The sequence below is a fragment of the Euprymna scolopes genome, chromosome 15 (genome assembly GCF_053919585.1).
Source record: "Euprymna scolopes isolate OS-2025 chromosome 15, ASM5391958v1, whole genome shotgun sequence".
Classification (NCBI taxonomy): Eukaryota; Metazoa; Mollusca; class Cephalopoda; order Sepiida; family Sepiolidae; genus Euprymna; species Euprymna scolopes.
The window spans coordinates 20584805-20602352 of NC_136496.1; the positions used below are offsets into that span (position 1 = coordinate 20584805).

At 33.6% G+C, this 17548-nt stretch overlaps 1 protein-coding gene across 2 annotated transcripts in view; it reads left to right on the forward strand.

Moving 5' to 3' along the window:
* Positions 1 to 17548, forward strand: part of LOC145293743 (follistatin-related protein 5-like) — a 622029-nt gene that overhangs the window by 459207 nt on the left and 145274 nt on the right. The window contains exons 4-5 of one of the 2 annotated variants that reach the window (XM_080140217.1): positions 1666 to 1887; positions 9945 to 10217. In XM_080140217.1, coding sequence (XP_079996343.1) covers positions 1666 to 1887; positions 9945 to 10217 — 495 coding nt within the window. The remainder of the gene's footprint in view (positions 1 to 1665; positions 1888 to 9944; positions 10218 to 17548) is intronic. The other variant, XM_080140218.1, reaches the window with a different exon arrangement.

Below are 17548 nucleotides of genomic sequence, written 5' to 3' on the forward strand. Positions count from 1 at the left end.
ATCTCAATCAATGAAAACAACTCATCTCAAAAATACAGACAATTACTATGAGTATTATTTATTAATTTAATTGATTGAGAACTATTATCCTCATCTTATTTAGTTGTTTCACGACGTTTCAACGATCTATTTCTCTGGCATTCGTCAGGTGGTAACCGCGACGTGATAGGAAGTCTGAATCTCCTGACTGCATCCACTGCAATTATTGCCTTCCGTAGTTGTTGTTGTCTCACCACGTTTTTGGCCAAGTAAGCCTCTGGCCGGCTTTGGGTATGGTTGAAACCGCTATCTTCAGACAATTCTCACCTTGAACCGCAGATATTGTGTGTCTATCAACTGCGCCACGGGCCATGAAGGGCGATCATGGTTGAATTTTCTGGTCTTATGAAATCATGTTTATTTATTATCTGATCTTCCATGGTCAGGTCCGTACCGAATAGTATATATATATATTATTTTTAATTGGAATTCATTATTGAAATGAGTATTATTTATTAATTTATTTATTGCGAACTATTATCCCCCTCATTTTACCACCTGACGAAGGCCAAAGGAATAGTTGGCCGAAACGTCGTGAAACAACTAAGAAAAGATTAGGATAATAGTCCGCAATAAATAAAATTAATAAATAATACTTATATCAGTCATGATTTCCAATTAAGTAATGTATACCATTCGGTACAGACATAACCATGAAAGATTAGATAATAAATAAACATGAATTTATAAGACCAGAAAATTTAACCTTGATTGCCATTTGAGGCTCCTCGCGCAGTTGATAGAGACGTTGAATCTCTACGGTTCCTTGTGAGAATTGTCTGTAGATAGCGGTTTCAATTCTACCCAAAGCCGGTGAGAAGCTTACTTGGCTAAAAACGTGAGGCGACAATAACTACGGAAGGCAATAATTGCTGAGGATACTGTTAGGAGATTCAGAGTTCCTATCCCGTCGCGGTTACCACCTGACGAATGCCAGAGAAATAGATCGCCGAAATGTCGTGAAACAACATCTAAATAAGATGAGGATGATAGTATATAATAAATTAAATTAATAAATAATACTCGTTTCAATAATGAATTCCAATTGAATAATATAAAAAAAAAACGTTTGTTATGGAATGTGTATTCATTGTTTAAGAATATCAGTTTAGTTAAGGTGCTTTCCCACCCCTTTTTGTTAATCCAAATTAATTTCCTCAAATATTTAATAGTTCGTTCTGTTGAACATTCTTTTGTAAGAATCTGTATAGCCACATAAATTATAATCTACTGCCTTAATCAAACTGCCAACCATCTTATTCAGACTATTTTCAAAATAGTCTGTAATCTCACAGTGTGCGGTCAATTGTAGACTCTGTGAGGGTATACATCGTCGAATTAGTAAACCTGTCTCTGCTTACTACTACAAATACAGCGGAACCTGTTCACATTCCACAATGCTTTTTATACCAATTTATATCTTTAAACCTGTGACCCCAAATTCTCAACGATAAACCTAATTCGATCTATTTTACATGGATAGAAGATCATTTGATTTCCTTACTTCTGTCTTTCATTATTTAAAAAAAAATTTAAATTGGGATTTTAGAAATCTGAATATATTTTCTGTGTGTTTTTTTTCTCAGAGATTTTCGTTAATGCTTTTTTGTTTCCATTTCTTTGCAGTCGATCACTGTGAAGATGACTTGGACTGCCGAAGTGGGCGCGTTTGCAAGAATTCAACATGCGAATGTGCCGCTGAGGATTATTGCCTTGGTCTCAACAAACCAGTTTGCGGATCTGATGGAATCCTCTACCCAAGCCACTGTGAACTGCACCGCGTCGCTTGTACGATCGAAAAACACATCAAGGTCGATACGAAAGGAGTTTGTCTTCAAAAAATCTCAAGTAAGTTTTAATAATAATAATAATAATAATAATAATAATAATAATAATAAATAGCCGGTGATAAATAACTCATCATTATTTTGATCTGTGCCCACCAGACACTAGCTGGCGATAAATAACTCATGAGAATTCTAAATTATTCCCACCATACTCTGGCTGGAGATAAATAGCTTATGATTATTCTGATCTGTACCCACCATACACGGGCTGGCGATAAATAAATCATAAGTATTGTGATCTGTATCTACAAGAGACTTCAGGAGATGAAATAAAATCTTATGAGTATTATGATCTGTACCTATCAGACACTGGCTTGCAATATTCCATTTTCATAGGCGAGTTCAGTATAATAACAGTGAGATTTAGAATATTCCATTTTATTTTAAAGTATGTTAATAAATATGATGATAACGGCCGAAGCAACAAGCGTTATAAATAATAATAATAATAATAATAATAATAATAATAATAATAATAATAATAATAACTAGCGGGACCGGTGGAAATTCCACAGTGGACTCTTTCATATGCAATATATTGATGTTGGCACTTTTGTGGATGTTCAGCTTAAATGGAGACACTTTGATATCATTGTAGTTCTTTTGTTAAAACTGCAAAAGTATATATCTAAGCTAGCAGAGACGCCCGGCATAGCCTGGTCGTAAAATAAGCTTAAATATGATATTTTAATTTGTGCAGATTTCGTATATATTACTATAAGAGTCAATTTTCGATCCATTCTTATCTCTATATAAATAAAATGAACTCATTTTTCCACGTCTGATTTTAACCTTAATAGGATTTAAAATCAAGATATTTCATGCAAATATAATATGCCAAAACGGCAGAACAATATCTGAGGTGTGTTATAGGCTTATTATTTCTCAAATTCCTCGAATTTCTTAGATTTCTATACTTTTTCTGCTGAGAAGTCACGGCCAAAATCGGTTAAGATCAATGGAAGTGGTAAAATATTTTATCTCTAATAAATTCCTCCTCCCCCTGCCACCACTTAACACCGTTTGGGGATCGTTCACAAGGAACAGTTGAGAAGAGAACACCGGTTTGGCTTCGTAGTTCTTTCATGTGAAGTTATTTAAAATCATTAAACTAAGCTGCAGTGCTCTGTGGCGTAGTGGTTAGCGTGCTGGACAATTCACATTATATTTTCACGCTCGCGCCGACCTACCGTAGTGTTTTTTGTTTGTTTGTTTTTTTCCTAAACAACTGGAATGGACTTTTCTTGGTGGCCGAACTGTTAACGTTGCAGATGGTTTTTTTTTCACACTTTATTTTCCTACTTTTACTCATGACCTGGGTTTGATCCTTCCTACTTACCTACCATAACATTTTTTAAAACTCCCCCCCGTCCCGGAAACAAACACTCGGGCAACGCCAGGTACCCCCGCTAGTATATTATAAACCTGTGATTTCAAAAATAAAAATATATCCATATGGCTTGGGTGCATCAGCTTGAATCGAAACCGAAACCAAAACTTATGAAGAAAAAAGAATGTATGTATATATAACTTTTGTTCCTACAGCTATAATCGAAACCGAAATCAAAACTGATGAAGAATTCTTGGTAAAATTATTTTTTACAAGAAATGGAAAGGCATAACAATTAAACAACAGACACTCGGAAGGAAAAAAAATAAATGCGATACAGAAAATAACACACACGCTATCGTATTAATATATAGATTAAAATATTTCATGTATCAAACACAGTTTTTCATGAAATTATTTTAGTTAAAACAATGTTGTAAAAAAAATAATTTATTTTGAAAAAGGAACTGTCAGTTAATATATATATATATAACTACTTAATTTACTCACATAAAATATACGAAAGTATAGATTTATGCGTAAACTTTTAGTATTTACTTTAAAAGTGCTCAATACGTAGGTAGAGCTAGTTAGTAATTTATAAAATATATATGGCGATTAAGCTACACTGAATATTCGGCGTTTCATCCACTCTAGAATTCGTCAGGCTTATGTGCGAATTCTGTGGTTGTTTTTCGTTTTTATATGGTCCTCTTCTGTTGAGGATTTTAGTTAGCCAATCAGCTTTCTAGTATCCACTGCGCCCCTTCCTATCAGCCAATGTGCATGCATTTTATCGGACAAAGGATCTGTTTTAAAACTAGGTTAGTGTTTTTTTTGTTGTTAGTTTATATATATTTATATATATATATGTGTGTGTGTGTGTGTGTGTGTGTGCATACATATATGCACATATATATATACATATATGTGTGATCGTTTATGTATATTCATGTTTATTTAATTTATTTATTTGTTTATTTTCTATTGTTTTTGTTAGTTTAAAAACTATTTTGTATCGCTATCCTAGAGTAAAATTTTATTTTGTGAACACAGTTATTTGCTATTTCTCTTCTACAGTTTAATAGATGTTGGCGTTCTTTAAAGTACAGGATAGCAAATTTTTCATGAGGCATAACCTACATTGGTCGTCTATGTGTCTACACGTGGTAGCTTGTCTTATTATTTTCCATTCGACTACCGGCGAATGTCCGCTTCCTTTGAGTTTCCAGTATTTATTCGCTAGTGTTGTTTTTATACGGTGTTTTTTATTGTTGAATGTACTTTGATGGTCATAGTATCGGGTTTTGAAATCTAAGGAAGTCATGCCTACGTAATATTTCTTGTTATTCGGGTTTTCTTTCGCAAATATTGGTGCCTGATAAACTACGCTTTTGGTTAGACATTTATATACAACTGGGCAAAGTGTGCGGTGTCTACAGTTGCATTTATCTTGTTCGTTATTAGTATTTCGTTATTAGTATTTTTATTTATAGTATGTTTGTTCTTGTCCGGGGTTGGTTTATTATTATTATTATTATTATTATTATTATTATTATTATTATTATTATTATTATTATTATTATTATTATTATTATTATTTCTTCTAGTGTTAGTTTTATTTTTGTCATGGTGTTTGCTTTTTTATTGTTTATTTTGTTGTTGTTTACATTGTTTTTATTTATTATATTCTTATTATGTGCTTTAATTATCATCTCTGTAGGATAACTTAAAGGTATTTTATTGAAGATTTTGTGTAAGCCGATTGGCTAACTAAAATCTTAATAGAAGAGGAGCATATAAAAGCGATAAACAACCACAGAATTCGCGCATAAGCCTGAGGAGTCCTAGAGTGGATGAAACGCCGAATATTCAGTGTAGCTTAATCGCCATATATATTTTATATATATATATATATATATATATATATAGAGAGAGAGAGAGAGAGAGAGAGAGAGAGAGAGCGAGAGTTAATGTTTTTATGAAAATATTTTATGCACAAAAACAGGTTTCGTTTCGCTAATAATATGTTGCTTTTTTAGTTTGTAAGGTAAAGGATTTGCATGAAAGTTGAGGTTTCAAAACGTTGTAGTAGGAGAAATAATATATTACCGTAAACATCAGCCGTTCTCTCTCTCTCTCTCTCTCTCTCTCTCTCTTTCTCTCTCTCAATAAAAAATGTAAAAAATAAACAATAAAAAAACAAAAAAACAAATAACTGATCAATTTTGTGTCCCCACCGGCCAAGAGATTTGTTATTGATTTTACGTTATTCCGTAATAAAAAACGATAACAAATCTCTCGGCCAGTGGGGACAAAAAATCGTAGTAGGAGTAATAATAATATATTAACAAAATATCAGCCGCTCTCTCTCTCTCGCGCGCGCGCGCGCTCTCTCTCTATCTCTCTCGCTCAATCTCTCTCGCTCTCTCGCTCTCTCTCTCGCTCATTCTCTCTCGCTCTCTCGCTCTCTCTCACTCATTCTCTCCCGCTCTCTCGCTCTCTCTCTCTCATTCTCTCTCGCTCTCTCGCTCTTTCTCTCTCACTCATTCTCTCCCGCTCTCTCTCTCTCATTCTCTCTCGCTCTCTCGCTCTTTGGCTCTCTCTCTTTCTCTCTCTCTCTCTTTCTCTCTTTCTCAATGAATAAATACAAAAATTAAAAAATGAACAAAAACAAACAAAACCAATAATTGCTCAATTATTTGTCCCCGCCGACCCAGAGATGTGTTAGAGATATTTTATTACGGAATAACTTAAAATCAATGATTTCTTAACAACTTTTGAAAGATAAAATTCTAAATTTTATAGAATTAAAAACAGATATAGCACTGAGAACACGCTAATCGATTATAACCTTGTGCGTTCGTAAAAATATTCCGAAATTAAATGTCTATTCCAGAATAAAATGTCTATTCCAGAATAAAATGTCAACCAATCAAATTTGCCGGAGAGCGTGACACACAAAAGAACACACACGCTAATGTATTAATATATAGATAATAATAATAATAATAATAATAATAATAATAATAATAATAATAATAATAATAATAATAATAATAATAATTTAGTTTATCAACGTCTCTCTGGAAAGGGATGGAATGCATTTCCAGAGGATTTCTCTCACTCCCAGCTCCAAACCAGGAGCATCAAAGATCAAGGGTTTTCCTAAGGATGTTGGTGGTACCTACAATTGCAGAGGTTTGAAGGCCACCTGAAGCATCGGAGATTTGTAATGTTTTCAATTGTCCTTCCAGACGATTTGATACTACTCCTAGTGTACCAACTACAACCTACTACAACTAACTATAATAATAATAATAATAATAATAATAATAATAATAATAATAATTATAATAATAATAATAATAATAACAATAATAATAATAACAATAATAATAATAATAATAATAATAATAATAACAACAATAATAATAATAACAATAATAATAATAATAATAATAACAATAATAATAATAATAATAATAATAATAATAATAACAATAATAATAATAATAATAATAACAATAATAATAATAACAATAATAATAATAATAATAATAACAACAATAATAATAATAACAATAATAATAATAATAATAATAATAATAATAATAATAATAACACATGAAGTACTGGTACTAGTCGAACATATAAAACCGTTAGATTAAATAGTGACTCTAAAGTGTAAAAAAAGACAGATAACCAAAAAAATGCAACTTTCAAAGTCTAAACAAATTACTACGTTGATTATTATTTTTTTATTAATTAAATCTACATAATAATTAGTTTCAATGTACACAGATTTTTACATGGAAAAGGGGACAGCCCTTTTCCATGTAAATAGGAATACTAGATAAGTGAAAATGAGATAAGGATAAGCCTAGAATCGAATCCTGTAGGTAAAGTTAAGAAATTGAACGTTAGAAATTAAGTCTATTGTTAATTCTTTTAGATATCTGAATATTAAATATGTCAGTAAAAGAATAATCAATGCAAATTAAATTCTATTGTTTGAAATAGGTTAAATTAGAATTGAGGATTCTTTTGTTTGTCTAAAGTGTGTTCGACAAACATATGTAAAGCCACGTGAAATTAGTCACGTTTGAAAACACACTTCTGACGTCATAGACAAAAGAAATTTCTCCATATAGAATACTATGGGTTCGGATTTTTATAAGTCAACCAGAGAGAGAGAGTCAGTCGTTTAGTTGACCGGAAGCGATGACATAGTCAGTTGTGAAAGAGATTCCCCTTGGAGGCGAAGGGTAGAAGATTAACCATGTAGATACAAGTGGAATTCTTGACGTAATCGACCGGTCGATCAGACGAATAAAGAAATTGCCATTATGTTTTGTAAGTGTTGTCTCGTATCGTCATTCAGTTACAACAGAAAAGGTAAATGTGTTTATTATCATCTTGTAACGAACATTGTAACCCCCTCCTCTGTTTTAAGAATTGTGCAACATATCAGCCTCTCCTCTCTATGGGTTAAAAAGAATCATACCAGTCTGTTATAAATTTCCCCTAAGAAGTGTCATCATTATCATCAAAGTCATTCGTAATATGAACCCCAATAAGAGCCCCTGCTACGCAACAAGATCATAACCATTTATTTTGATCATTATTAATTAAGTGTTGTAAAGTGTATAAAATATAATATGTATTTATCATAAAGAATACAGTCGCCACTAAAGTGGTATGAGAGGAACGTGCTCGTAGCATGCGGTTAAACATAGTATAAATGTCTCCATTTAGTTTCTGAAACCAGTGGTATTCATAGGACTGGTTGATTTCACTTAGTTCTCAAATAGGGGTGATTTGTACTCCACAGCATTAAGTTAATTCGCATAGCAAATTATTACATGAAGTGCTATTAAATAGTTTAAAAAGGGGGTAATTCATCACGGTCATTGCAACAAAACTGCTTCCCTGAAGATATTTTCCTACGTTACATGGTCGTGTTGTCACTTTCCTACTTATTTTAAGTCCATTTTAAATATCAAAAATACCAATTTGAAATGAATGTGACTCGAAGAAAAGAGTTACTGGGTGTCAACTTACCAGTGATACTGCACTGCGATGATAGATTCTGGTGGAAATTGCGCAGAATTTGGTTATTTATCTTCCAAGGGAGTCACCACTTCGAGGATAAGGATTAATGGGTGTACAGTAATCAATGAGGCTATATAGTAATCGTTATTAGTGTAAATTTGGCAAATTGGATTACTAAAGAACACCGCTCATCAATAATTTGCTTAAGTTGGACTTGAAGACGACCATATTGTAATCAGCTAGAAAGCCGTCAAACGCAAAAGAGTTCCATTGTGCAGTGCAGTTCTAAGAAAGATTTGTTCATGGAATCTACGTTTAGGTTCAGGTACATATAAGAACTGAGGGAGACTATTGATGGTGATTCCAGCTAAATGAGTGTTTTATTTCGTGGAAGTTTAGCGAGTGGGACCATAGACCGGAGCTTAGACGAGCACTTTGCCATAAAAATAAAAAAAAAAGCGGAGATAGGTTCGCAACCTCTCTTCTGTAGGAAAGAGGTTGCAAGGAATGGTAAATAGCATCCCTCACTGGGCTCAGATGTGGCAATAGTATTGTATCCTTGAACGTACTTGGCTTTTACAGAGGCACTGAATTGCATCGGCAGTCTGACATCTATTTGAGCGGAAAAATAATCCCACCATTTTTACAGCGACCTTGACAACACATTTGATGTACATGTTTAATTACAGATCAGGAGTAAAGGCCAAACCCAAAAGGAAACGATCATTTTTTTTTAACTAGCCGGAAAGAAGCTTTATGGTATTGTGTTTCACAGGATAAATGCTAATAATCATAGCGAATTGAAAATATACAAATATATAAAGAGAAAATTACCAACAGGAAGAAACTTCCAGTCGTATATATATTCAGTAGCAGATATTTATATTTTTTCTAATAGTTTTCTTTATTTGGTCACGTTCCATCTGCTATTTGGAAAGTAAAACGAACACGCTTACTTTTTACTTATTTTATAAAAACTCTAGTTGTAACGAAGCGCATGTACATAATCAAGCCGTGGGCGAGCGTAATGTCACAGAAATAAATGACTATAAAGACATCGGCATCAGAGGAAGGCGGGGGATGAAAGAGAGGCAAAATCTGGTGTCGGGTGAAAGGAATTCTTACCAAGATCTAGGACTTGTTAATCCTCTGAACCTTTTGCTCAGTATTCATTAATCAGGAAAGTGGGAATGCCACCATCTTCTGTTGGCTTGAAAAATACGTCTTCGTTCCTTCATGTTGAAACGACCGGCAACAAATACCTTTTCTTTTCAGCAGAAACGAACCCTGTGTCGAATTTCTTTTTCGTTGGTTGATTTCGAGATGTTAATACGTAATATATGGTCCGTGTTAAAATTTAACCACGTTACATTATAAATTATTCTCCCGCCATATTATATAGCAATCGGTATTTATTAATATTTATTAAGCAAAAAAATTTAAATTATTAGTTTTTCTTTCGTATTGTTTTCTACTACTAAAGCTGTAGACTAAAAAATTAATAATTGACCCAAGAGAGAAAAACAGGAATGCCACCATATTCTGTTACCTTTCGAAATGTGTCCGTGGCTTCGTGTTGAAACGACCGGCAATAAATAACTTGTTTTTTAAGCAGAAAATTTTTAAATAATTTTGTTGATTATTTTTTCTTTCGTATTTTTTCACTACTTAAGCAGATAACAAGCCTGTTGTCCCCAAGCTCGGTGCTATCATGAAAGACGTCAAGAAGGCAAGCACAACAACAGCTGCACCCGTGAAACAGACACCCCACGCGGAACCGATGAAACACTACGACATTGAGGTCCGTGCCTCAGATGAAATGCTGAAGGTGAAAATCAACAGGGATTTCTGTAACAAGCTGGAATATTTGCAGTTCAAAGAGAAATTGCTGCACTTCCATTGTGAGCGCTTCCAAGAACCAGACTGTAATCAGGACACCAAGGAATGTGAGTAGCTCCAGCTTTTTCATATTAGAATGCGTTTACAGTATATGTTTCAGACTTCTTTACTGATCTACTTTGTTACCGTTAGTACGTCTGTTCTAAGAACTGATGTAAAGATATAGTAAAACATACGACACTATCATGTTTACACATCGGTTCTCATTAGATCACCGAACGATAGCAACGCTGATCCTGAACAATGAGAAATTGGTGACGATTTGGGAATACTAATCGCTGGAGGTAGGCGAACATCTGCAGCTCCCTACAATAACTTTCCTTGGCCTTCGGGACAAGATCAAAGTGTAGTATCTGTTCCGGCAGATGCTGCAAGCTATGACTAGCAAAGACCAGATGTGGGGGCAACCTCACATGCCTGACCTTTAACCAGCTCCCATTTCCCACCTCTCGGGAACTGGTCCCCTTTTTCCCTTCCCCCTCCCTTCACTCCTCACATTAAAAATCGGCCTTGTGCCTAATTTGCTCGGTGGGGGAGCAAATAAATACCATCTGTTCCGGCAGATACTGCAAGCAAAGACCATATGTGGGGGCAACTCCACATATAAGACTTTGGTCAATATAGGGGCAACCCTTCATACCAATTGTCACTATCCAGCTCCCCTACTCCCCGGGGAGTTGGTCCCCATTTCCCCTTCACTCCTCACTTTAAAAATCGGCCTTGTGTATAATTTTCTCGGTGGGGGAGCAAATAAATACCATCTGCTCCGGCAGATACTGCAAGCTATGACTAGCTATGACTAGCAAAGACCAGATGTGGGGGCAACCCCACATGCCTGACCTTTAACCAGCTCCCATTTCCCACCTCTCGGGAGCTGGTCCCCTTTTTCCCTTCCCCCTCCCTTCACTCCTCACATTAAAAATTGGCCTTGTGCCTAATTTGCTCGGTGGGGGAGCAAATAAATACCATCTGTTCTTCAGATGCTGCACTTCAATTTCTTGTTCTCTTTCAGTTGAGGAGAAATCCTTCACGACTGAGACAATTTTTATTTTTGTACCTTTTCTCCACGTTAAAAAACGACCCTGGTGTCTAACTCTGTCCCGTGGGGAGGCATAGTAAATAGGTACAATAAATGCAAAACACAACTTCCTCATCACTCCTTACTTTGATATCCATGTAATTCGGGACCGTTATGAATTTTATATAAGATGTTATACACCGTGCGATATTTTCAAATTGTCACTGATCTTGTATTAACCAGGCACAGGGCGCTTCATTTTGGTGATCTATCGTGAACAAGTGGCTAAACGTGATAATGTCGTATATGTTTGACAAACGGCGTTTCATTTCACTGATCTAGCGTGAACAAAGGGCTAAACGTGATGATGTCGTATATGTTTGACTAGTGGCGTTTTACTTTACTGATCTACCGTGAACAAAGAGCTAAATGTCATAATATCGTATATGTTTGACAAACGGCGTTTTACTTTACTGATCTTCCGTGAACAAGTGGCTAAACGTGATAATGTCGTATATGTTTGACAAGCGGCGTTTTACTTTGCTGATCTACCGTGAACAAGGGACTAAACGTGATAAGGTCGTATATGTTTGACAAACGGCGGTTTACTTTACTGATCTACCGTGGACAAAGGTCTAAACGTGATAATGTCGTATATGTTTGACAAACGGCATTTTACTTTACTGATCTTCCGTGAACAAGTGGCTTAACGTGATAATGTCCTATATGTTTGACAAACGGCGTTTTACTTTACTGATCTACCGTGAACAAAGGCTAAACATGATAATGTCCTATATGTTTGACAAACGGCGTTTAACTTTACTGATATACCGTGAACAAAGGGCTAAACGTTATAATGTCGTATATGTTTGACAAACGGCATTTTACTTTACTGATCTACCGTGAGCAAAGGGCAAATCGTGATAATGCCGTATATGTTTGACAAACGGCGTTTTACTTTACTGATCTACCGTGAACAACGGGCCAAACGTGATAATGTATACGTTTGACAAACGGCGTTTTGATCTACCGTGAATATGTGGCTAAACGTTATAATGTCGTATATGTTTGACAAATGGCTTTTTACTTTACTGACCTATCGTGAACAAGGGGCTAAACGTGATAATGTCGTATATGTTTGACAAACAGAAAAAAATATAGTATTAGAATTACATTTTTCTTACTTAAACTTTATCAACTCTGCAGTCTAGTGTGGATCATATCTTATTTCAATTCTTTCAGAATACGGTTTTCATCTTTTAACAATAGTTCAGTTTATTTAACTTTCGATAATTTATCAGGTGTATCTTATCGAACCCTGGAATTTTTTTCGAACTCGGGAATATGCATAGAATTTCAAACGGAACACACGGGTGTACCATGATCTTGTTCTGTCAACCTATGACTGAGAATAAGTCTTGAATATTGCCCACACTGACGATTGTACTGTCACCTTTCAAAAGAGTACCTTATCTACTACACAACGGGTCGTAGCGGACAAGATATATCTGAGGAATTCAAGGTTACAAGGCCCAACACTTTGTAGAAATAACACTTTTGATGAGAAGTGTCATCCTCCACTAATGTTTGCGTAAGAATGAAACACCGATGTATGTAGGTGTGAAAGAATACTTATTTTAATTATAATATATATATATATATATGGCCGAAACCTCGTGAAACAACTAAGAAAAGATGAGGATAATAGTCCGAATAAATAAAATTAATATATTAAATTAATAAATATTTTGATTATATATTATTCATTATATGTAAAAAAAAATTATTTTAAGAAGAAAAGATGTCCTCATATGACAGTGTGTTATTTATTTTGTGTGTCACGATTAATTCCGAGTGACTGTCGTTTAATTGCTATGAATTACATTCCTTGTAATGAGTAATTTTACCAAGAATTCTTCAGAAGTTTTTGTTGCGGTTTCGATTATAGCTGATGGCACTTCAGTAATCTATTTTTTTTCATAAATGATTTCATCGAGAATTCTTTATAAGTTTTGATTTCAGTTTCGATTATAGCTGAAGAACCTCGTTATATATATACATATATATATATATATATATATATATATATATATATATATATATATATATATATATATGAATAAGGAGGTGGTCACCAACAATGTATATTTTTTAACATTATTTTATTATTCCGTGTCTTGGTTTTCATTTAGAATTATATTTAGATCATTGTAATAATGTTTTTAAATCATTGAAATCGTTTTTAACGAAGCGTCCTCTTCAGAAATTATTTAAAATGCGTATAATATATCCAAAATGTGTTGGAGATGTAAGAATTGCATTTTCGTAGTTCATTTGAAATATTTCCAAGAGGTGGAAACGCGTAAGTGCCTACTATTCATTGGAATGTTCAATTTTTATTACGGTTTTATTGGTCTGTGGTTACTCCTGTCTTGTTTTTCTCTCACAAGACAGGAGTGACCACAGCCCAATAAACAGTAATACAATTATATATATATATATATATATATATATATATATATATATATATATATATTTCATAAGTTTTGGTTTCGGTTTCGATTTAAGCTGATTCATCCAAGTCACATAGATATTTTTTTTTTTTTTTAAATCTCAACTTTATAATATATAAGAATAGATAAAATATTAATTTTATAATAGATACGAAATCTGCAAGAATTAAAATATATCTATACAACGGAGAAAGATGAGAATAATAGTCCGCAATAAATAAATAAATTAATAATACTCATCTCAATAATGAATGCCAATTAAATAATCTAAGTACAAGTAAGTAAGTAAGTAGCCGAAAAAAAGCACATATGCAAATTAGGAAGTGTGCGCGGCAAAAAAAAAAGATAAAAATGATACCAGGTGGTCTGCAAAACAAAAGTGCGGTTGAAAAAAAAATGGACGTGTTAAGTCCAAGACGAGAAATGGCTGTCTACGACCGGCGTGTAGTGGGTCAGAAAGAAAAATGCCATTAGGGAAGGGATTTTTAAAGCTTGTGTCGATGCAGTGTTTTTTTTTTTTAATTTATTTCATGGCAGACAAAATGAACTCTTAGAAAAAAAAAGCAGGCATTGTTTGTAAAGTTATAGTAACACGTCTTTTGATAAAACAGAAAAATAAAGCCGAGTCGGGTTTATTAATTTCTGTTTGTTTGTTTTTTCTCCTTTTTAACAGTGCTGTATGACGTGGGAGTTAGAGGGAGGTTTGAACTATAACGAACGGTTCGAACGTAACGGCCACATTACAATTTGTCTGTTGGTTGGGCTGTCGATTGGCTACAAACCTAATTAATTTTTCCACCACGCTTTACTATATAACGTATAAAAATTGTGGTTTGCTCGATTGCGTTGTTCGTATTATTTTCACAGTTTCTCTTGTCACACTCAGAGGAGGGGTCACGTGACATTTACCACTATTAATACCGAGAGTGATGCATATTGCATACTCATATCGACACACCAGTTCTCGCTAGTTCACCGAAGCTAAACAACATTAAGGCTGGGCAGTACTAAATTGGTGATCATTTGGGAATACCAGGCGCTGTATGTAGGAAATCGCCGACACCTTTCTGTAAGAGCTGAAAAACGAACTAGCGTTGCATGTATATCATCTGCTCTGGCGGGGATATACATGCAATTGAGGACCGTTTGTGAAATTTATACTCCCATGAAACATAATCAATTGGAGGAAGCTAATTCAACCGGCCTAGAGTAAATACATAGATAAAACTGATTTAATTCGAAATTGACAAGTTCAGTTTTCCCGCCCATAACGAAACGGATTTCATTTCTGCTGAATCCAGCTGTTTTGTTTGAATTGACATTGGGTTTAAGGCCGTCACCCAGAAGAATGTTCGTGAAATACGACCGAGATCAAGAATGGCTAATTTTTCACCTATTCGGGTGTTTCCCCTCGATTTATTAGTCTCTAAAATACATTGATTTCGTATCGAATTACAACTCTGTGGCTTGTTGGTTTTGTCGTTTATTACCGCGGCATTTTATCAAAATCTGGAAGAAAATGGGAGAGAGACTGCAACTAAAACCTAACCCTAACCCTAAACCCTCTCAACTTGAAACTAAGTTTTGAAACTGTAATCGTTTGGAGACCGTTTTTCTCCAAGTTTTTCTGTGAGATTTTGTTTAACTAATATAAAATTAGCTAATGATCATAATTTTTAAGTTAAAAAGAAACCCACTTAATCAATCTGTGATTTTCGGAATATGAAACCTTCTTTCTGTGCTGAGTACGTTGAATGTTATATGTAAATGGCAAAAGTCTATATTCTAAATTTCAAGATGTTGACCATCTTACCTCCGATTTCTTTAAGTATGTTGAGATGCACAATTCTTGACAGCACCTGTTTCGTAGCGCGGAATCATTCATGTAATTATAATGTCAGTTTTTGAATTTATTCCGCCCTTAACTCATCAGAAGAACTAGAACTTATCAACTTTAAAAGAACATAATGGAATATGAGCATCCTTTTTTTGTGATTAGTTAAGGGCGAAATGAATTCAAAAATTGACAATAAGTACATGAATTACATTACGCTACGAAACAGGCGCTGTCAAAGATTGTTGCATCTTAACGGACTTAAAGAAATAAAGACTTAATAGTCAACGTCTTGAAATTTTAAATATAGATGTTTGTCATGTATATATACTCTGTAGTTATATTGAGCTTCATAAATTAAAGGACTGGTATAAATAAAAAGTGAAATCTAATTATATAAACAAATTTCCCCATATATATAGGTCCTGGATATGACCTTAAACTATATCCGATGGTGAGGCCCCAGCTTGCAGGCCTTAGGGAGTGTGGAGCCACCCTTTAATTGCCATTGATCCCAGGTTCACTCTGACCCGGAGTGTTAGTACCTGTTAGGCTCCCAACTATGGGTTAAATAGAATACGACTTAAAAAACAAATACACTATATCAAAAAATCGTCCTTCGAAATCACCAGATTCGGCATTAAATAACCTGAAAAGGGTTGATATGCCGTAAAACAAAACAACCAACCAACCAACCCATATATATATATATATATATATATATATATATATATAATTTAAAGGAGATTAGAACAATAGTCTAAAGAGCTAAGTGTATTTTAATGTAACAGTGAAATTACTAGTTTAATTAAAATACAGGAAATAGAAAGTGCTCGTTGTAATTTAGATATATAATAAGCTCGATAGTTAAATGTCCTAGAGCTAATTCAATATTAAGTAATGTGATTTACAATTTAAAATTCAAAAATTAAAAAAAAAAATTTTAATTTAAAAATCAAATTTCAATCAAATTAAAAATCAGTTTCATAAGAAGGAACAACAACAAAATCAAAATCAATTATCTGATTTTGATTTTGATTTTGTTGTTGTTCCTTCTTATGAAACTGATTTTTAATTTGATTGAAATTTGATTTTTAAATTAAAATTTTTTTTTTTTAATTTTTTAATTTTAAATTGTAAATAACATTACTTAATATATATATGTGTGTGCGTGTGTGTGTGTGTGTGTGTGTGTGTGTGTGTTTTGTGTATTGATATTCATATTAAAAATTATTTTTTCCTATTTTCTTTAAAAACAAAATCCAATTTTGTTATCTATGGGTCATGGAATTGCATTCATCTGCAAAAGATCTAGCTAATGGGCATATTCTTTTTAACATTCATTTTTAATTAATTCTCTATTAGTTTTTTTCGATGTTATTATGGGATGCTCATCTTTAGTAAACTATTACTTGTTATTATATTGATGCAGACATTCTACACGACTAATACCTGCGTAATATTTGCGATAAAAAAGTTATAGTAAACAGAAAACTTTTACTATATATATATATGTATGAATGCGTACATATATTTGTTTATAAAATTTTGCGTACTAAACTCCTCTGTCAGTTTTTAGTCTGCACACACAAAATTTAATATATAGGGTACTCGAACCGATGTGAAACGTTATATTTCGATTTTAGCTGGGAAAAATCGGTGCAAAAGCGTGAAAATTAAAGAAATAGAATTTGTCAGGTACAGGTGGAACGACGCCATTACGAATACGCATGTGTAACGTAGTAGCTATTGGTTTATGTTTTAATTTTTAGACTTGCAGCAAATATATCTTCATAGATTAGACATTAATGTCTAAGGGAAAATTAAATCGCAAGCTAAACGTTTTTGTTTCCATTCTCGGTTGTAGCGCACGAGTCATTTTTTTTTTTTAACTTTTTAAACCACTACTATAAATTGGGTCCCATATAATATAATAATATATACGAAATCGGCATTAATCAAAATATCATATTTAAGCGTATTTTACGACTAGGCAATGCGGAGCGGCTTGAT